At 41.7% G+C, this 22299-nt stretch overlaps 1 protein-coding gene across 1 annotated transcript in view; it reads right to left on the bottom strand.

Annotated features, from left to right (window-relative positions):
- Positions 1–22299, bottom strand: part of TTN (titin) — a 246511-nt gene that overhangs the window by 177868 nt on the left and 46344 nt on the right. Inside the window, exons 44-74 of the mRNA XM_034065601.1 lie at positions 15657–15935; positions 14025–14588; positions 13314–13595; positions 12938–13216; positions 12311–12589; positions 11935–12213; positions 11524–11811; positions 11137–11415; positions 10755–11036; positions 10370–10648; positions 9981–10259; positions 9609–9887; positions 9205–9492; positions 8828–9106; positions 8412–8693; positions 8012–8290; positions 7590–7868; positions 7207–7485; positions 6798–7085; positions 6321–6599; positions 5838–6119; positions 4970–5248; positions 4580–4861; positions 3773–4051; positions 3360–3647; positions 2883–3161; positions 2503–2781; positions 2126–2404; positions 1733–2020; positions 1313–1600; positions 185–466 (exon numbers count right to left, since the gene is read on the bottom strand). Of these exons, the coding sequence (XP_033921492.1) occupies positions 185–466; positions 1313–1600; positions 1733–2020; positions 2126–2404; positions 2503–2781; positions 2883–3161; positions 3360–3647; positions 3773–4051; positions 4580–4861; positions 4970–5248; positions 5838–6119; positions 6321–6599; positions 6798–7085; positions 7207–7485; positions 7590–7868; positions 8012–8290; positions 8412–8693; positions 8828–9106; positions 9205–9492; positions 9609–9887; positions 9981–10259; positions 10370–10648; positions 10755–11036; positions 11137–11415; positions 11524–11811; positions 11935–12213; positions 12311–12589; positions 12938–13216; positions 13314–13595; positions 14025–14588; positions 15657–15935 (9006 nt within the window). The remainder of the gene's footprint in view (positions 1–184; positions 467–1312; positions 1601–1732; positions 2021–2125; positions 2405–2502; positions 2782–2882; positions 3162–3359; positions 3648–3772; positions 4052–4579; positions 4862–4969; positions 5249–5837; positions 6120–6320; positions 6600–6797; positions 7086–7206; positions 7486–7589; positions 7869–8011; positions 8291–8411; positions 8694–8827; positions 9107–9204; positions 9493–9608; positions 9888–9980; positions 10260–10369; positions 10649–10754; positions 11037–11136; positions 11416–11523; positions 11812–11934; positions 12214–12310; positions 12590–12937; positions 13217–13313; positions 13596–14024; positions 14589–15656; positions 15936–22299) is intronic.

Raw genomic sequence — 22299 nt, 5'->3', positions numbered from 1 at the left:
AATGGCTGCACAATGCTAAACACCCACCATTATTCCCTGCCTCATCTCTGCTGAGTAGCTGGAGAGAAATTACCCCAGCAGCCACGAACTGCCATAGCAGCAGCTCCCTATCCAGGGGGATGTGCAGCTGGAAGAGGGCCCAGAAGCCAAGGATTCTGGTAGTGTGTGAAGCTGTGCTGCTAACCTTTCACTGTGACTGAAGTGCTGCAGCTGGCTGTGCCAGCAGAGTTCTTGGCTTCACATATGTAGTCACCAGCATCCTCAGTGTTGGCATCCAAGATGGTTAATATTGCCGTGGAGTCTACAAAGGACATGTGGAACCTGTCGCTTGCCTGGAGTGCCTGATCATTTTTGTACCACACAGTTCTGATCTCTGGTGTGCCACTGATTTTACATTCAAGTTGAACTGTGTCCCCCTGCTTCACGAACCGCAAAGATTCAGGCTTCTTGATGAACTTGGGAGGTTCTGCAGAACAGAGCAAGTATGTAAAGAGTGACAGTATACCTGTTAGCCATGTGAAATCTACAGTGCTGAGAAAGAGTTATGGGGAACACAGGAGTATTGCAGCCCAGAAAGTAAGTTTGCTATAGCAGTTGGCTGTATCCCCAACCAGAGTTTCTTCTCAAGAAAGATAGAGAAAAGAAAGACAACAACTAAAATCACGTTCTGCCAACTCTGGAGCCTGATGAGTCATCTGGAACTGTAGAAACACAAGAAGGATGATTGCAACACCCGAGGAAAAATTTTTGTTACCTTTGAGAGGTGAAAATATCCCCAGGCCAGCATGAAAGATTTTACAAGCCCTTCACCCATAGGAGCAGCAGAAACACGGTAGGAATAGTTTCACTTGCATACAAGTCTTTAAAGCATATTTCTGCATGAAGAATTTAAGTGATTCATAGTCTAAATTGTATCGGCATTTCAAAACTCCAATAGAAATTCTTGGAAATTTTATTGTCACTAATGCTAGCCTACAGGTGCAAAGTAATTGTATTGACTGTATCACCATTTTCCACATAGTATTTGCTATGTGTGAATACCACTTTGACTGTAGTTTAAGAACTAATGACAAAGTAAAACACAGGGTGAGTCCAGCTACCCATTCAAAGAGCTTCACAAGGGGACCCTTGGAGATTTTGCAGGTACACAAGGTTTCTACTGTCATGCTGTATGATAGAAAAAGGTCACCACATGTCTGCTTTCTGGAAAGCTAATGATCCCAAACTGGAAAGGGTGGAAGATGAAACTCAATAACAAAAAGGTCTGTTTACCCAAGTAAAAGAAAATGAACAAATGAAGGTGACTTATTACCTTTGACACAGAGTTGGGCTGAGCAAAAGTCTTTACCAACTTCATTACTAGCTTGGCAAGTATATTGGCCAGAGTCTCCTTTACCCACTCTGAGCACACGAAGGTGAGCTGTGTTGGCTACAAATGTAATATTGAAATTTCCTCCAGTTCGAATCTCCCGACCATCCTTGGACCAGGTGATATGTATTGGCTGGGCTCCAGTAACATGGCATTCAAAGTCAGCACTTTCTCCAAAAAGCACGTCAATAGATTCTGGCTTGGTGTCAAACACAGGTGCTTGCTTGGGTTCTAGAAACACAAGAAAACCATGTAGTACTCATACTTCCTGAAAAAGCTAATCCAACACACTGATACCATTGCATGCATGAAAGAGGAAGAGGTAGCCTGTGGTCAAGGCAAAAGTTTTGTAAGCCAACACACCTGCCACTGTGAGCCTAGCACTCGAAGTGGCAGTGCCCACAGCATTGGTGGCAGTGCAGGAGTACTGCCCAGTATGATTCATCTCGGTTTGTACCAGTTGCAGCACTGCAACATTATCTACAAAGGATGTGTGCACATTGTGGTCATCGCTTAGCAGCACACCGTCTTTATGCCAAGCCACAGTAATGGGTTCTGAGCCATTGAGTCGGCACATGAATTTAAGGGGTAATCCAACAGGATGCTCGATGTCCTTTAATTTTCTTGCAAAGGAAGGTGGTCGTTTACGCTCTGGAAGAAAGTAGATAAAGGATAAATATGCTCCAGGAAACAGGTTTTTTTACATAATTTTGTAAGAGAAAAAGAGTTTGTAGCAAGTTAATATAAAATCATCACCTTGAACTGTCAAGAGAGCCTTTGTAGATGCAGTTCCTACACTGTTTTCCGCCTTGCAGATATATTCTCCACTGTCGTTGCTAACTGCTTTGTTGAAAATAAGTGTAGCAACGTTGTCTTTAAAGAACACTTTGTACTCAGGAGTAGACCTGAGTTTTGTATCACCTTTGTACCAAGACACAGTGATTTCTGGTGTGCCACCAACACGGCATTGCAATGATGTGTAATCCCCAACTGACACCTCAAGAGATTCCAAATGTGTAACAAAATAGGGAGGTTCTAAAAAAGAGAAGCATTTAGGCTCATTATAGTGCCAGGCCTTGTAAGACATACACTTAAAAGAACAAGCAAGAAAAAGAAGCAAAGGGAGCACACACCTAGAGTAGAGACTACAGCCCCACAAACATCTCTTCCTGCCTCGTTTTCAACATGGCAGGTGTATTCTCCTGCATCCTCTTTGGTGCTGTCAAGTATTTCCAGGATGCAGGATTTCTCTGTGGTGGTGATACTACATTTCTGAGATTGAGTGATGGTGCGGCCATTCTTCTTCCATGTCACAGAGATAGGCAGGCTGCCTGTGTAAGTTCCCTCCAGGATGATGGCCTTGCCAGGCTCTACATACTGATCACTCAGTTTCTTCACAAAGACTGCTGGTTCTAACAAAGGATAAGAAGTCACAAATTTTGAGTGCTACAGGACTAATGGAGGAAAGGAAACAATGCTTTAAGGTAAATAGAGAGACACGACCTTTACAAACCTTTTACTGTAAGGTGTGTTGTACAATTTGCCCTGCCAGCATCATTAGTCACTAGACAAGTGTATTCTCCGCTTTGGAGTGGAGTTACGTCAAATAACTCAAGCTCCACAACAGAGTCCTCCAAGTAGATACTGCATTTGTCTCCTGGCACAAGCTCATTGGACCCTTTAAACCAGTTCACCTTAAAAGGTGGGGTTCCTCTGATAACACATGTAAAAGTGACGCTTGTGCCTGGCAAAACATCCAGAGCCTCTGGTGTCCTCTCAAAAGAAGGTGGTTCTAAACACACGAGAGAAAAAGCGAGGTAAGATAGATTGTTACAGCATAATCCTGGTATTTCCACACCTACTGAAGATAAAGTATACAATCTTTATTTTCCCCATCAATAATTTTCCCCAAGCATATTTACAAAAGACCATAGGTAATGTCGAGAGAAAAAGAAAAAAGAATAGCTTAGAGAGCTTCCTGACCACTGACCTTGTACGGTCAATACAGCACTGCATTCATCTGAACCAGCTATGTTGGTAGCTTTGCAGGTGTAAGTTCCACCATCTGAATCACTCAGTGAATTCACTTCCAAAATACAAAGGTTATCTGAAAAGGAGATTTGATGTTTTTCCCCACTAACTAACTTAAGTCCATTTCGGAACCAAGCCACAGAAAGAGGAGGTGAACCCGACACTTTGCATTCCAGCAATGCTGAGGAACCCAGGACACAAGGAGTTTCCTTCAATTTTCTTGTGAAAGAAGGAGGAATGATTCGATCTGCATAAAGAAACATAATAAATACATGGTTAGAAAGAAAAGAAAGGAAGGAATGGGAGAAAGGAAGGAGAACAAGACTGAGCGAAAGTTTTTGTAAAAGACAGAAAACAAGCTACCCAACCAACCTAAAACTTCAACTGATGCTGTGCAACTGCTTTTCCCCACGTCGTTCTGCACTGCAAAAGTGTACAGTCCAGCATCTTCCTTTTCTGCATCCATAATTTTAAGCGTAGATACTTTATTGAGGAAAGTAATTCTGTATTTCTGGCTGCTGGTCAGCTCTTTGCCATCCTTGAACCACCCAGTGGAAAGCTCTGGCGTGCCTGCCACTTTGCACTCCAAAGTACAGGCATCTCCTATAGTAACTCTCATTGGTTCTGCTTTCTCTACAATGACTGCAGGCTCTAGAAGAAGAGATGGGTAACATGTATGGTGAACACGGAAATTAAGTAGTATTAGCTGTGTTATAGCACTGTAAGATGGCGTTTACACATTTGATTCTAGGGATAACCCAGGTTTTTGGGCTGGGGAATTTTTCACGTTTTTGTTTGTTTGTTTTTAACACCCTTTATTCTGCCCTAAACTGGAGATTTCAGATGCTCTCCAAAATAAATTAAAAACATTTTTAAACATCTAGGAGAGAAATGCAACTGTTTGTCTCTTTCTAAGTAGACATGAGCAGAAGACAAGACTTAGAAATTTAGTCAACTGGATCCCATAACCATCTAGAGGCATGTGGTTCTGCTCACCCTTATCCTTGGACAACTGAAAATAAGGAACCTGACTGCTGCTTGTTGGGGATACAAGAAATCTCTGTTCTGATAGTTTAAAACTCATGGGAATAAGGACATCATGCAACTGACAATAAAGAGCCAAGATCCTAACTTAAAAAGAAAAAAACAACCCTATGTGAACCTATGCCTTTTACCAACCTAGAATACTTAAGGTAGCCATGCACTCTCGACTTCCAGCATCATTTCTGATCTGGCAGATGTATTTTCCAGCACTGCTTGTCTCTGTGCGCAGAAGTTGTAAAGTTGCAATATTTTCCATAAACATGATCTTCGTGTTTTCACTCTCTCTAATAATTTCCTCTTTGTCTTTAAGCCACTGCACAGAAATTGGCTGGGAGCCCTCCACTCTTGCTTGTAACTCTACTGGTTCACCAACCACAACAGTCACACTGTTTATTTTAGTCAAGAATTTTGGTGGTTCTGAAGAAGAAATATGCAGTTATAATAAATACTTACAGTGTCTATGCAAAGAAGAGCAATGCAGTGCCATTGGGAGCACTGCAGAAGGCATATGTGTCAGTACTTTACCTTTCAGCTTCACAGTGCAAAAACAAGTGTCACTTCCTACGTCGTTCTGTGCTTTGCACTGATATTCACCCACATCTGCAGCTTCAACATTAAGAATGCGAACGCTGGTGTGGTAGTTTTTGGCTGCAACCTTATACTTCTTACTACTGCGGATTTGCCTCCTGTCTTTGTACCAGGTAACATCAAATGGTGGTGTCCCTGAAATCTCACATTCCAGGCTAACTTCAGTTCCTTTGAGCATGTCTACTGGAGAGGGCTTCCTGCTAAAAACAGGAGGTTCTAACAAGAGAAGAAAGGAACATTTTTAGAAAGGAGCCCAGAGCTATTTGACCAACAAATCATTTACTCATACCAGCTTCTACACAATGAGACAGCTGAGAAAATCAACAGAATGGGCACATACTTTCCTCATTTTCTGGGCACATTATGAAATAATCTTGCATGTAGCTGGCATACAGAGCTCTTAGCTCCTTTGTAGAAAAGGTAAACAGAGGGGTGGCCCTTGGCAGAGAGGGCACAGGTCTCATTTATCTGATAGTTGTCTCAAACACAGGGTGTAAAACTGATGGTGATTAGCCTGGGTCTGTTCTTTGAGTTTGTATTTCAGCTCCTTGATACAGCAGTTCCCCCTGTGATCTCTCCTGGATGTTGACAGTCATAAACCTGGGGATAACCTAACTTAGCACTCATCTGCATTAAGAACAACATCGCTGTTGTTCAGACACTGACAGAGGGGGGGAGAGGGCATCAAGAAACAAACATAACATGAAGAAAAAGGAGTCCTAAAATACTAAATTGTTGATTTTCAAAGGATAAAGCCATCAGAGGAAAAAAAGGATGTAGTCAAGAGAATAAGAGGATAGCTAACCTTTCACTGTGACTTTAGTACTACAGCTGGCCTTGCCGGCAGGGTTGTGAGCTTCACAGATGTAGTCACCACTGTCATCAGTACTGAGATAATTCATTTCAAGCACAGCCACGGAGTCAATGAATGATGTCCGGAATTTTTCACTGGCAACAATTTCACGGTCATTTCTGAACCACACTACTTTCATCTCTGAAGATCCACTTACTTTGCACTCAAGCCGGGCTGAGTCACCCTGCTTGACGACTTTTGCTGCCTCTAGCTTCTTAGCAAACTTGGGTGGTTCTAAAAAACCAGAAAAAGTGGAGTCAGGAAGGTCTGAATTAATACTGGAAAGAGGAGAGGAAAGAACCAAAGAACTGTGGGTTGCAAGCACAGGGTAGGGAATTCACCTGAAGGTGTATTGATATCACTGAGGTGGGCTTGGCAAAAAAAAGAAAGAAAAGAAATGGGTGAAAAGACTGTAATGCAAGAAAGAAGGCACACCTGTTACCATCAGCATTGTAGTGCAAGAGTCACTGCCAACATCATTTGAAACGTGGCAAGTGTAGCACCCACTCCTAGAAGTATCCACTGAATAGAGGGTTAAGAACCCAGTTGACCCTTCAATCCCAATGAAACAGGTTGGACCAGATACAAGTTCTAAGTCTTCTTTGAACCACTTTACTGTAAAGGGTGGTGTTCCTTTTAGTGTAGCCTTAAACTCCACTGTGGAATCTGGGATGGCTTGCTGGCTTTCAGGTTTTACTAAGAAGCTTGGTGGTTCTGCAGTTTTCAAGAAAAAGAAATATCCAGTTACATCAGAAATGTCTTCATTGGAAGAATGAAGAAAATTAGTAAGGTAAGCATGGAGACCAGGTTTTCAGCATTTATATTAAGAGGTATAAGAGTCTTATGTTAGCATAAGATTTAAGGTATTTTTCCCAGCATCTGTCACAAACAAGTAGCAAAAGAGTCTCAAACCTTTCACAGTCAGGACGGCACTGCAAGAATCGCTCCCAGCAACATTAGAGATACTGCATGTGTAATTTGCACTGTCTGCCAGTTCTAGATTAGCAATCTCAAGTGACATAGTGTTCTCGTGGCATAGGCTTCTATATTTTGCACTGTCAGTTATCTCTTTTCCATCCTTATACCATTTTGCAGTAATGGGGAGTGACCCAGAAACTTTGCACTCCATTTGGATAGAAGATCCCAGAACAGTATCCTTTTTGGTTAGTTTCTTGATAAATGCAGGAGGAATTGATTGATCTGCCCAACACAAAAATGGCAAAAACACACTGGTTACCTTCTTGCCTATCTTTCACAGAGATTATAATTTTTTCATTCCCTCCCTGCTGGATTAGTGAATTTGCCAAGTGACAATACAAACCTAGGACAGTCAGAACAGCTTCACAGGTGCTACTTCCAAAGTCATTTTCAACCTTAAAACTGTATGTACCACTATCCTCCTTTGATACAGGTTCAATCCTGAAACTGGCCACATTGTTTTCAAAGCTCATTGTGTAGTATCTACTGGGTAGGAGTTGTTTGCCATCTTTGTACCATCTTACTCGGAGCTCTGGTGTTCCAGCCACAGTACACTCCAAAGTCACAGGGTCTCTTTCAGTGACTTTAAGTGATTTAGCCTTTTCTATGATTTGTGCAGGCTCTGAGATATAAAGTATATGAAAATAACAGTTAGATACATAGATAGGGTACTGACTTTCCAAGTACTCATCAAGGATGGCTTGAAGGGTCACACCTTGTACACACCTTGTACAAAAAGCAAAGCAAAACATTTCTCCATGCCAGATTCATTCTTTGCCTGGCAAGTGTATCTTCCTCTGTGGCTGAGGTCAATATTGGTAAGTTCCAGTATGGCCACTCTGTTCTCAAAGGTGATATGGTGGTGCTCATCATCTTCTAGTATTTTCTCATCTTTTATCCATGACACAGATAAGGGTTGAGCACCAGCTACAACACACTGGAAGAATGCAGTACCCTTCAAAATGCTAGTGACATTCTCCAGCTTCTTGACAAAGGATGGTGGTTCTGTGGTGTGAAGTTTTGTTTGTTGATTTGAAGAGAAGGCACAGAAAGGGAAAGGAGAAAAGAGAGATAATATAAATTCATCCTAGTCATTACTGTTTAGCTAGAGCATATAATGTTGTGGGTATACTTCCTAAAGAACTGACCTTTCAAGCTGAGCCTTGTGCTGCAAGAACAGCTCCCACCTTCATTTGATATAATACACTGATATTCACCAACATCTGAGACATCACAGTTAGTCACATTAAGAGTAAATACTGATTCTTTGGTAGAGATGGCGTATTTCTTGCTGCTGAACATCTCCTTATTGTTCTTCAGCCACTTCACCTCAAATGGAGGAGTACCAGTCACCTCACACTCAAGTACGGCTTCCAAACCCTTCACTACCTCAGTGGGATGCAACTCCCGAACAAATGTTGGAGGCTCTACAAAGAGGAATGAAGAGAAAGCAAATAGTAACCTCAAATGATTTTGAGGGGAGAAGAAGTCTCCCCTACTCCATCACCCCATCTATGTGGCATAGATGCCAAGATGTTCAAAACAAACCTTTTACTTTCAGCTCGATGCTGCAGCTTTCACTACCTGCATCATTGTGGGCTTCACAAACATAAATCCCACTATCTGACACTCTGGCTTGAGTTAATTTCAAAGTGGCTAAACCGTCTATGAAGGAGATGCCGTACTTAACATGGTCAGTCACTTCATTACCATCCAGGTACCATGTTATGTGGATCTCTGGTGTGCCTACTACTTGGCATTCGAAAGTGGTGGACTGTCCTTCACGCAAAGCTATTATGGAAGTTGGCATCTGAATAAACCTGGGAGGCTCTAGAAGATGGACAGAAAAGGTGAGGCTTTGTAATATTCAGGTGACTTAAAGAAATACAAGGGTTTCCTACCCCCTCCCTCCAAATTGCCCAGAAATATCAGAGGCACAATGAGGAGAACACTGAGCTGCACACCTTTTACAAACAAAGTTGCTTTGCAAGTTGCAGTCCCCACATCATTGCTTATCTGACAAGTGTAGTTCCCAGAGTCAGATGTCCTAGCTGAGAAGAGCTCCAGTACACTAGATGTGTCATCCTTCCAGACAGATCGATTGGCTCCAGAGAGGAGCTCTTGGCTGTCTTTAAACCACTTTATCTGCAGAGGAGTAGAGCCTTTCACCAGTGCTTTGAACTGAACCCTAGCATTGGGCACAACCTCTTGGGACTGGGGTTTCTCTACAAAATATGGTGGCTCTGTAACAAGTAAAAAAGGAAGAAGGATTACTCTGAGACAGGAGAATTCCAAAATTATTAATGGAAGACCTAACACAAGACAAAGAAGGAGCTCAAACCTTTGACTGTTAAGAACCCACTGCACTGGTTACTTCCCGCCTTATTGGTTGCTTCACAAGTGTAATAGCCGCTGTCTGTTCCTTCCAGTTTATTGATCTCCAGAAATGCAGTATTATCATGGAAAGAGTATTTGTGCTTTTCACTTGCTGTTATTTCTTGGCCATCCTTGTACCACTGGATACTTATGGGATGTGAACCAGACACTATGCATTCCAAATGGACAAAAGAGCCCTTAATGCTGTCCATTTTCTTGAGCTTTTTGGTGAATTTAGGTGGTATAATGAGATCTATCCAAGACAGTAAAAAAACAAAGCATGAAATTCAACCTTGATCACAGCAGATGTGAGCTCAGGATAAAATGTATTTTATATGAAAATGACGATAAAAGAGAGCCCATACACACCTAGGACGTTAATGCTGGCGGAACAGCTACTGCTCCCAACATCATTGTGAACCTCAAAAATGTATTCTCCACTATCTTTCTTTTCTGCATGAAGCACCTTTAGGACTGAGACAGTATCTGTAACACTGATCTTGTATTTTGGGCCTAAAGTCAGTTCCTTGCCATTTTTGATCCATTTGGCTGTAATAGGTTTTGTTCCTGAAAATTTACACTGCAAGGTTGCTGGGTCTCCCTCAGTCACATCTATTGACACAGCCTTGTCCACGACTGTAGCAGGTTCTGTTGTAAACAAGGAGATAGAGTGTCAACAGCATCTGTATAAACCACCATGAACAGTCTGAGATCACCACAAATCCTCAGGGTAGGACAAACCTTTGACAGTCAGCAGAGCAGAACATCTCTGAATTCCTGCCTCATTTTTAGCCTGACAGAAATATTTCCCATCATGTTTCAGTTCAATAGACCTCACCAGAAGAGTGGCAACATTGTTGACAAAAGTCATTTTTATATTGTTATCTTCAATCACTTCATCATTGTCTTTCAGCCAGGACACAGTGATGGGCAAGGAGCCTTTAATAGCAGCCTGAAACACAACCGTTCCCCCGCGAAGGGAACTAATGTTTTCTATCCTTTTTACAAACTGTGGGGGCTCTGTCAGGAAGAAAATAGACATGTAAGTATGATTCTGTTGCATGACAGTGTGGCATGAAAGCCACACTGGGATAAAAGCATGCTAGTGGCATTCTGCACCTTGTACTAACCTTTCAGTGTAACCTCTGAACTGCAGAAGCAGCTCCCGACATCATTTGTTACTCTACACTGATACTCGCCAACATCAGAAGCATCAAACCTGAAAACGTGGAGGCTAATCAAAGATTTCTCAATGCTTATTCTGTGCTTCTTACTGCTACGCATGGGTTTATCATCTTTCACCCAAAAAACTTCAAATGGAGGTGTGCCAAGCACCTCACACTCCAAAACCACATCGGAATCCTTCAAGACTTCCATGGATTGAAACTCCTTGATAAAATAAGGTGACTCTACAGTGCAAAAGAAAGAGTTCAGTTGTATTAGTCATACTTTCAAAGCCTATAAAACTGTACTGAGTTTAAAGAGACAAACTTCATGGCTGGATGTCACACACACCTTTGATCGTAACAACACTACTGCAAATATCTTTGCCAGCATCATTTCTGGCCTCACAAATGTATTCCCCACTGTCTTCAGTCTCAGCCTCTATAACATGAAGTACCGCCAGGGATTTTGTGAAAGACATTCTATATTTGTCACTCTCTTTTAGCTCTCTATCATCCTTGAACCATGTGATTCTAATCTCTGGAGTACCAGTGACTTCACAGGTCAGCTCTGCATATCCACCTTTCTTTACCAGATGGGTTGGCTCTAGCTTCTCCTTGAAGGCAGCAGGTTCTGTGAATTTAAGAAGAGTATTGAGGATAAAGAAAGCAGGAAAGAGTGCTACTGGGTCAATCCACTATCTGAAAGTTTAAAAGACAGAAAGAATGCAAACCTTTTACAAACAAGTTTGCACTGCATGATACTGAACCAGCTACATTGGAGACTTTGCAGGTGTATCTTCCTGAGTCTGTTGGTTTGACTGCGTAAAGTTCCATGTAACTTGCTAACGCTTCTGTCATGATGTAGCAGGCTCCTCCTGTTACCAGCTCAGTTTCACCTTTAAACCATTTCACCATCAGTGGTGTTGTGCCTTTAAATGTGCCTTTGAAACGTACGGTTGATGCAGGCAGTACATCTTGGGACTCTGGTTCTACAATGAAGCTGGGTGGCTCTAGATTTTGTTGAAAGGAAGCAAATGTCAAGAGTGAGACACATGGCCTAAAGAAAAGCCTTATCAAATGAAAAAAAAAATAAAGAAATTTTAAACAAGTTGCCAAACCTTTTATAAACAAAGTGCTACTGCTCTCTTTGCTACCAGCAGAGTTTGTGGCTCTGCAAATGTAGACCCCAGCATCACTTGCATCTAGGTGTTTTATTTCCAAAGATGCAGAGCCTTCTGCAAAGTGTACTGTGTACTTGGCACTTGAAGTGATCTCAATGTCCTGCTTAAACCAAGAGACAGTCATTGGAAGAGAGCCTGAAATTTTGCAGTCTAGGCGGCATGATGTGTTAATGATGCTGTCAATATTCTTCAGGGGTTTAGTGAAGAAGGGAGGGAGAATGCGATCTGTTGAGAGTGAAAAATATGAAAGAAACAAACAGATGAGAAAACCAGGCATGCCGTTGTGCTTCTGGCTCTGTTGGGCTCAGAGCAGAATAGCAGGGTTTTTTGCAAAGAGTCAGTACCAACCTAGCACTGTGAAGCTGGTAGTAAAAGAGCTGATGCCCACATCGTTGGATATCTCAAAGGTGTACTCGCCACTGTCCTGCAGTTCAGCAGCATAAAACTTGAGCTGAGCAATGTTATTTTTAAAGCTGATTCTATATTTTTTGCTGGCAGGTAGTGGTCTTCCATCTTTGAACCATTTAGTTTTTAGCTCTGGAGTGCCTGTAACAGTGTACTCCAAAATGGCTGGTTCCCCTGCTGTTACCTGTATCATTTCAGATTTTTCAATGATTTTGGCAGGCTCTACAACAGAATTAAATAGCTGGTGTTAAGAACAAAGGAACTTGCTCTTCTTCTCAGGTGGGTGATAATGGAGGGATCACAGCACTACTCCACTGACCTTTCACTGACAGTTCACCAAAGCAGGACTGAGTTCCTGCATCATTCTCAGCCACACAGGTGTACTTCCCACCAGAGCTCAGCTGGACACCGGTAATTTGCAGTGTTGCTAGACCATGTTCAAATGTCACTCTCACTTTGTTATCATCTTGAATAATGTCTTTTCCCTTCATCCATATCACAGAAACAGGCTCTGACCCTTTCACCACAGCCTGTAATGTAACACTATCTCCAGCCAGAGCTGTTACATTTTCAATTTTCTTAACAAAAGATGGTGGTTCTAATTCAAAGAAAAGAGACAAGAAGAAATGCTCATCTTCTACCACATTATCCCATGAAATCCACTGCTTAAAGACAGTTATATGAGACAATATGTGAAGTACATGGTGCAATTCAGCTAAAGAGCAGACAAGAAAAGAGCTGCATTACCCCGCTGGGGACCCCTTTTAGCTCAGTTTAAATTCACAGGTTTAGCGCCAGATAAGATATACACAGAAATTTAAGAGAAGAAGATAACCTCCCCTCCCCACCCTCCCCAGCAACCCACAAATACAAAGAAAAGACATTTTAAGAAATGAGAGGTTCTTGCCAATTCCTTCAGTAAGTGGACATTTTCCCTCCCACTGACCTTTCAAGATGTACGTTGCACTGCATATGCACTTCCCGACTTCATTAGCTATCACACACTCGTATTCACCAACATCAGCACTATTAAATGAGGACACTTCCAGAGAAATTACAGCTTTCTGAGAGGTCAACCTGTATTTTTTACTACTTCGAATCTGTTTCTTGTCTTTGTACCAGCTAATTTCAAATGGTCCAGTACCAGCAACCTCACACTGAAGAACGGGGTTTGTTCCCTTTACTACCTCTGCTGGTTCAAGTGTTCGGATGAAAGATGGAGGCTCTATAAAGGCAGCAAGAAAGAATTAGTCAACCATGCCAAAAATAAAAAGGAAGTTTTTTTCTCAAGAATGTGGCTGGCAGCAGCAAGAAGAACAGACCTTTGACAACTACTTCGGTGGTGCAGCTGTCACTTCCAACCTCGTTTACAGCTTCACATGAGTAGCTCCCACTGTCATCAACTTTCACCTCCAAAATATCTAACACAGCTACAGAATTGACAAAGGACATCCTGTGTGTGTTGCTTTCATGGATTTCCTTATTGTTCTTGAACCAAGTAACCTGTATTTCAGGAGACCCTTTGATTTTGCATTGAAGGCGTGCAGAGTCACCTGGAGTCAGTAAATAAGATGGATCGACCTTCTTCACAAATGATGGTGGTTCTAAAAATGGAAAGAAAAGGAAAGAAAGGGGGAAAATGGGAAGGAAATGGAAAGGAAAGCATAAAGAAAGGGAGAGGGAAAAGGAAAAGAGAAAAAGGAAAGAAGGCTGAAACACAAAGGTTTGAAAACTGGTTCCTAGAACAAGAACGTGACTTCAGAAAAAATCAGGGTTTTTTTTGCAGTTCTTGTGGTTTCTTTTGCCACCTCTGTCCTGCATACAGGAGCAATTCTTGAATCTGGCCAGTGAAAGAAATATTGAAGCACCCCACAGTGCACAGGGAGGCAGTAAGGGAGATGAGCAAGAGGTGAATGGACCTGATGGCAGGTCTGAGAAGAGTTCACAGTGTGATTCCTGCTCAAAGAAGCCTGCAAAAGAAGAAATAGGGAACCCGGGAAGAGAAAACTAAAGGGGCCATAGGACTGTCTTACCTCTGACTGTGACGCTGGCAGAAGAGGAGCTGCTTCCTGCCTCGTTTGAGGCAGTGCACACATAATGGCCTGAATCCTTCAGCTTAGCCAAAGGAATCTCCAGTGAGGCTATTTTGTCTTCAAAGTAAATCTTATAATCTTTGCCCGGAGGAATTTTGTTTCCATCCTTCGTCCACCCTACTGTTACTTTCCTGTCTTCATCTACCTGACATTCAAGGCGTATTTTTTTATTGACTGCTGACTGCACTGACTGCAGCACTTTAATGAAGTGAGGCTTGTCTATAATGATCAACTCAGCCTGGCAAATGTCAGCCCCAAACTTGTTGGAAGCTTTGCAACTGTAAACCCCTCTGTCACTGGTGGTGAGAAGGGAAATTTCTAGCACATGTTTATTTTCCACTTTGGAGATTCTGTGATGGTCCGAAGGTGAAATGGTTGTGCCATCTTTCTGCCAGGCGACATCGATGACTGGAGTGCCCAAAACAGTACACAGGAGCTTGGCACTTTTGCCCACAAAAGTAGTGATAGATTCAGGTCTGGTAAGAAACGTTGGTGGTAATGCTTCTGCAAAACAAAGGGGTTCAATGTTATCCAGAGGTGAGGACCAGAGCTTATGCTCTTTCTTTACAGTTGCCAGGGACAGAGAGTATGAGGGGCCAGTTAGTCACTGGACACTCTTAAGCAAAAGAAGCCAGCAGTGAAGGAAAGAAGAGATATTAAAGATGATGAATTTTGGCTTTGGGGTTTGTACTTCTTGGGTCTGTATATTGCTTCAGAGCTTGAAGACATTTTGGGTCTCTGGAGGAATGTACAGACTAAAGGGAAATAAACCAAAAGCTGGAACTTCCCCCCCTTCAAGACTGGCATGTTTGTGTACCATTCGCTCAAGATGGACAAGTTTGCATGCATTTCACAGTTTGTGCAGCCTCTAGCATTTGGCACTTAGCAAAGAGCACATAAAGACTCCTCCCATAAAGAGAAAATGCAATGTAAAAAAAAATCATTGTACACTAAGAGGTGGCGGTTTGGATTTTTTTAAAAGGAAAAAAAAAAAGAAGATAATCGTATAGCTCTCAATAGACAAAAAAGATCAAAAACTGAAACAGCTTTAAACCATCTTTTAGTCTTTAAGATCTATTTCCCCAATCACACACAGGTCTCCTCTGGCCATGGCACACAGAAGTTCAGGTATGTGTAGCTGCATAGCCTGCATCACAAGTATAGATGCAGCATAAACATAGGGTGCCAAGATAATTGTACAGTTATCATACCAAAGAAATCAGATTTAAAAGTGTATGTTGTCATCCAAAAGTCATAAACTTTCTTCAAGAATGTATTCACAAAGCAATCCCATTCTGTTGACAGTCTAGTTCCTCCCACTCTCTCTCTCCCCCTTCTTTCTTGCCTTCTGGAACTTCACACTGATTCTGTTTTCTAGGTACAGAAAGCACCTAAAAGCAGCATTTTGAAAAATTATTCCTTCTTTATGCTTATGCCTGCCAAAATGAGGTATGGGCTATGTATAACAATGGCAACCAAGAGCTCTACCATGATCATGTGTAAGTATAACAATGAAAGTATTACAATATGCCAAGATATTTTATAGAGAAGTGTTTGAAAGTCTGTACTTACCACTCACTGTCAAAAGGGCTGTAGAGCTTACACTGCCATGCTGGTTGGAAGCCTTACAGCTATACTCTCCGCAGTCAACGACCTGGGGCCTCAGAATCTCAAGCGTGGAGAGATAGTTGGAGGTGCGAATGGAGTATTTGTCCCCATCGTATATCTCTCGGCCAGCTTTGTACCACTGGAACTTGACATTGGGTGCAGTCTCTACCTCACAGGTAAACTTGGCCACATGATTTACAGCCACCTCCACTGGTGTGAGCCTTCTCCTCAGGATTGGTGCAACTGAAATCAGAAGCAGAGAGTAACTCAAAGCTCTGCCTGTGACATTCTGGAAAGTAACAATGAAGCGACTGACCGAAAATAAAGGTGATTTACTTTCAATCTGCATAATGTGACTGTAAAAGAAAAAAAGTAAGAAATAAAAGCAGTACCAGGCTCAGTGCACAGACGGTGTTATGGTGCATTAATGACATCAGGAAACACAGTGATGATACTGGAAAAATAAGGTGCGACAGAGATGAAAAGTAACAAGTTAATACAAACATCTACCACACTGACCTGGAGTTGTAAGAAATTGTGGTGCAAATGAGAAATTGAGCTGAAACTGGGCAGTGATTATAAAGAGTGAGAGAGTGTGTGGCAGTGAGAAAGGAAGAGCAGGTTCACTTCACAGGCAAAAATGGGAGAAGTAGTGCGATCGAGGTACAGCTTGTCCTGCCTGTGCTTGTGCCATGAGAACAGGAAGCAACAAAGTACCTGACCAAAGACTGGGGTGAGGGAAGTGAGAGACTGCAATCTGGTGAAAGGAGACCATAAATCCAGAGAGAAAGGGAGCCCTCTGATTAGCGGCATGGTGATATTAATATTGTATCTGTATCCAAAGATACAGACACATAGGGTAGTTTCATTAGTAGAGCAGTGTGTTAGAAAGACTGTATTTTATCCCCATAATCCAACCTCTTTTAACAACTGTGAGTTTTGCTGCTGTTGCTCTTTTTCCACCTTGATTCAGCGCCTCACAGGTGTATTCTCCTTGGTGAATATCACTGCATGCTTTGCTTATTACTAGCGTGTATGTGTCCTGATCTTGCAAACACTTGAATTTGCCACCTGAAGACACCAGTTTACCCTCAAAGTACCAGTTCACCTCCCTGACATTTGTTATGACAGACACCAAATTGACACTTTCTCCTTCCTCCACAACAGTGTCGACCAGGCTGCAATGTATGACAGGATAATTCTCTTTGACCTGTAGCTTCCCAGCTTTAGCTTCCAGAACTTTCCTGCTCTCTTCCTCACATATTTCTTCCCCTTTCTCTTTCCTTTTCAATATTTCTGTGGGTGTCTCAATGGGAGCATCTGCAGAGGCTACATCAGCAGTGGCTGCAGCTGCTCCCACATCCTTGATTTGACTATGCCCAGTCACAGTGTTGATTACTTGCGCAGACAAAGGCTGCTCCAGGGGTATTTCTGCCTCCATAGTTGTCTCAGCCTGCTGGGACTTCAGTTCAGAGGTTTCATCATAGGATTTTCCTTCTTTCACAAGACTGACAACATGTTCCTCCTCCAGGGGCTGTTTTTCTTCTAGCAGCAAGGGAAATCTCACAGCCTGTCCCTCATGGATTCTTGCAGCAAAGTCTTCCTCTGCTGCTTCCAGGGAAGAAACAGTCTCCACAGGAATGGCTTGGCCCCCAGTGAAGGCCAGTTCAGAAGCAAGTCTAGGTTCAGCCTTCAGCTCACCTTGCATTGCCTGGTAGCCCTCAAAGACCTGCATATGGTCACCATCTATGGCATGGCTCTCAGTGGTGCTTGACACCTGTAGAAGGGCTTGGGAAGCCTCTGTCTGCAGAGCAGCCATTTGCTCTGTTGTCTCAGGGATGACCTGCTCTTTGGGCAAGAGTATCTGTGTGGCTACAGTCCCAAGGCAGCCTGGCAGTTGTGTCTCCATTGCTGCTGCAGACACCACACCCTGGGGGCCAGCAGGGAAGGTTTCCAGGGGCTCTGCCAAAAGCTTGCCACTCTCTTGTGTTGTGGCTGCCTGGGTGAGCATCTCTTCAAGACTCTGTGTGGCCAGGCAGGCTGGTGGCAGGCTGGGCAAGATGTTCTCTCTGGGCAGCACATGTTCCTCCTGGCTCATCTGGAGCTGAAGAAGGGCCAGGGGCTCTTTCATGGCCTCAAGTCTCAGTGCTCCTTCTGCAGCAGGAAGTTCACCAGCTTCCTCATATGACAGGGGACTCTGGTCTTCTGCCACTGCAGAAAGCTGCAAGGCTGGGCTTTGCCTGTGAACAGCATGCTCCCCGGGCAGCACAAGGAGCTCAGCAGAGCACGTGGCCTCCCCCAAGGCACTCACTGCCTTGCACATGTAAAGCCCAGTGTCCTCCTCCTTGCACTCCTGCACTGTCAGGGAGCCTGACCCATCAGAGTGGTGAGCAACAGAATGATGTTCATCGGAGAAAAGCTGTTCACTCCCCTTGAACCACAGCACATCAGGGCATGGCTCCCCAGCCACGGTGTACTCAAAGACTGCGTTGAATCCTGGTGCACACCGTATGCTGTCTGGCTTCCTGGCAAAGCAGGGGACCCCTGGTATCCGCTGATGCACATGGAGGCGGGCACTGCATTTGGTCTCACCATGTATATTGCTGGCCACACATGTGTACTCACCCTCATCCTGCACACCCACATATGGGAGGATGAGGCTGTGATCATTGCCAGCAAACACTAACTTGCAGTCTGTAGATGAGTTTAACTTCATATTGTTGAAAAACCACTGGACTTTGGGTGTGGGACTGCCTGTAACAGTAACAGAGAGCCTAGCTACATCTCCCTGCCAGATTTCAACATCTGAGACCTGTTTTACAAAAACAGGGGCTTGGCCCCCCTCCGTTTTCATCTTTACTTTGCTGGAATAAACTGGTTTTTCAGGCTCAAATTCAAGTGTTTTTTCTTTATCAGGTAACTGAAGGCCACTGCTGTAGCCTTCACTTCTTCCTTCCTCAGAAGACACAGGAAGAGAGCTAGCGAAGTCTGTATGGAAAAAAATTGTTTAGTTTTACTAGGATGTTGACGAAAACACAACTAGATAGCAATAAACAGCAATTAACAATGAACATGATGTCCTGTTGCTGTCAAATACACACCTGCCAAAACCAGCGAGACATGCTGTGCTGTCAGGTTACTTGTGAACTTCTTACTTGGATCAATATGGATGCCTCTTTAAAAACCTGACATCACAACATGGTTTAGGAATGCCCCCAAGGTGTACAGTGCAAGTAACAGTCAAGCAACATTACTCCATTTCACAAATATAATTAAAGTAGTATATGCCATACATATTTGTATGTATGCTCACACAAGCAAGTACAGAGCAGTGCTAAGACTCTGGTTTAATTCAAAGCCTGCAAAGAAAAAGCAGAGTTACAGTACTGGAAAAATAACACAAAATTTTCAGTGCACCAATCCTTTTTCCAGTGCAGCTCATTCATCTCTTTCAACTCTATCTTTGTTTAATACACTAAGGTATTACCTCTCCCTACTTTGTCCTAGTTTTGTCATTAGACACGTACCCCTATTACATCATTATTACAAAAACTACAAGTTTGCACCCTTGATTTGATGTCACTCATTCAAATCTCTGGTTTTAAATTCCTCTTTGTCATAATGCTGAATATTAGAACTCCCACAATAGCAGAGAAAAAGAAGACAGAACACTTTAAGGTTTTTCTCTTCCTTGCCTCTGTGAATTCAGACATTTTTGTGTTGGACCACTTTGTTATAATAGTGGTTTAAAAAAAGAGAGGCAACAGACATCAAGAACATGTCGTTCTCTGCAGATGCTTGACACTAGAAACATCAGTGAAATCTGAGGCTTCCAGGAAAAGAACAGGCCATCCATGAAAACCACAGCACAGAAAAACACCTTTGGAAATCAAATCCTGTCGTCCTCACTGAGTCAGATTTGCTCAGGCAGGGCCCACAGTATTTGACACCAGGAAGATATGAGACTTGTTAAACAAGAATAGAAGAAATGTGAGTGGATAAATGTCCCCAGGTGAACCTTGATAAGTTTCTCAATTATAGTGCCTTAAGTTCCAAAACTTATTGTGAGATAATAATTTTTGCTGCATTCCAATAGCAACTAGAAAGAAGAATAAAATATGCCTTACCCAATTCTTTCTCACTGGTTTTATCAATGACTAATCTTACCACAGATACCATAATGAACATGACATAGCAGGATGCATACAGTGATTAACTGCAGAGAAGAGATGCTTAGGTAAAAAAAAAAAAAAAAAAAAAAAAAAAAAAAAAATTACACCAATCCTTCAGTATTTACTTACCAGCTTTGTTAAAAGAGTAGGGAAGTTTCTCCAGAAATACAATGAGCGAGTGAATTTGAGAATGGGTGGCGTTAATAAAGTACAATAATTGCAGAATGGAATCCATGTTAACACACATGCGAATGCATTATATACAACAGTTTGGCAAAAATTAATGCACATTTTTGTGTTCCTGAATATTTATGCCAGAAAAAGTATACAGATTCTTTTTCATATTTTAGCTGTGTCTATGAAATGAATAAAGTACAAGAAGCAACAGACTTAAATCATTTACATATTTATTTCACAAATTAACCATACATGTTAACATTCTATACACATTGATAACAAACATAATTCATCCTTGTCTTTAATTACTAGGTTTGTAGAAATGAAGACAACATTAAACCTGACAATGAAATTGTGAGTTTTATAATTCCAGTGGAAGCGCAAGAGAAATGATCAGTCATGGCTCTAAAGTCTTCCAGTAAGCTTATCCAAAACTAGAATTACTCCAGATTTATACGATTGTAGCTTAGGTGACACTTTGTTTCTCCATAAGCACATTATAGTGCTCCGGGCTAATGTATGAAACTTAAAAGAAGACTTTAAACTTAGATAAACCCGAAACACTACTATGCAGGTAGAGGTAAAAACGGTTGACCATATATTTCAGATGTGAATACTGTTTGGCTTAGGGTTCAAAAAAAAATTATGGACCTGTTTCTAATAAAAATTACGGACCTGTTTCTAATAAAAATTACCTTTCATTTACATGCAAATTAAACACACTTGCTTAGGGCCTAATCAAAGACCTGATTTGGCTCTGGAAATAAAAGATTCCTCATGTCACAGCTGACATAACATCAGACAATCCATGCCAGCTTCCCTAGGGACCTCTGCTGTTTAATGTATCAGTTAGTGCTTCACATCTACACAAGGAATAGATTAAGGACACATCATGAGGCAATTCTTTCCCAGCATTATATTGGATCAGACACTCATGCTTCTCTTTCCTACCACCATTACCTCTAAGAAATCACAATTATCTTTGCTTTTTAACAATGTACAGATCTTAAATATCATTGGATATTGACAGGCAAGAAACGGAAGTGACAGACTGGTATTAGCCTGACCACTCCAGTCATTTTTCCTACATCCTGAGTCATTGGAACTTGCCACTCTTGACTTTAAGTTTATACTGGGAAACACATTTTGGCAAAGTGACTCTTTGCTATGCCAGGTGAATGACAGGATGGTCTTAAAAGATTATTGAGTTTTTGAGACATGCTGACCTCGGTGTGAGGACACATCAAACTCAGAAATAAGAACATGCAAGAACATTACTGAATATACTATAGGAATAGTTCTTTTATATTTGCTCCTTCTTTCATAAATCACTATGCTCCTTAAAGGGCTTTGCAAAGCAACTGATTGACAGCAACTTGTTTATAAAGTTTTTCTAGGTATTTACAAGTAATCAAAGTAAAAATATTTTTTGCTTGGGGTTGCTGAACTCAAGGTTTCGCCTTGGCATATAGGCAATTGGAAAGATGGCACATACATTAATTACTTCTGATAAGCATTAATAACTTTTGTATTTTTAATGTATTTTTCTTAATCATTGTTATATAAGATAGATTTAGTTCTGATTTATTATGTCAGCTACTGCTGATTCCTCTTCCTACGTATTAGCATTATTTAAATATGAAAATATATACCCATATTGAGAACATTAATATAAAAAACCCTTCTGCTGAGAAAATGCCACAGATAGATAACAATTGAACATATTCTACTTATTTCTGGTCATCTTGACACATAGCACACTTAACTGCTACTAATTAAAAAAAGAAAAAGAAGAAAAAAGCAGTACATAGAAATTCCATTCTAATGTGAAACAAGAACATTGCATAAAAATCTCTCACTTTTTTACTACTATGTAATTTTTATGAATGACACTGGAATATGGGGACAACCAAAGTTATTTTAATTCATTTACAGTTAAATCATTGATTTATTATGCTCCCTCTCCTTCCCCCTTAACTTCTACAGATACAGTACAAGATATGTTTTCATGTTTATTACTTGGTAATAGAGAAAAAAATCCTGTCCAGTCTCTACTAATGCAAAAATTTTAATTTTCTTCCCACTGTGTCACTTTTGTTTGCAACAACATAATTCCATTGACTTTAAAAAAAAAAAGTCATTTAGTTCCATGAGTCAGCAGAATGTGACCCACAAATGTAAGAATATTGCAATGATAGAAACTGTAAACACAGGATTTGACTCAGTGAGATTCACATGTCCTGAGACAACATTGTGAG

This window comes from Melopsittacus undulatus, chromosome 8 (genome assembly GCF_012275295.1).
Source record: "Melopsittacus undulatus isolate bMelUnd1 chromosome 8, bMelUnd1.mat.Z, whole genome shotgun sequence".
Classification (NCBI taxonomy): domain Eukaryota; kingdom Metazoa; phylum Chordata; class Aves; order Psittaciformes; family Psittaculidae; genus Melopsittacus; species Melopsittacus undulatus.
The sequence above is the reverse complement of the archived record's forward strand: the minus strand, read 5'-3'. Positions and strand labels throughout refer to the sequence as shown.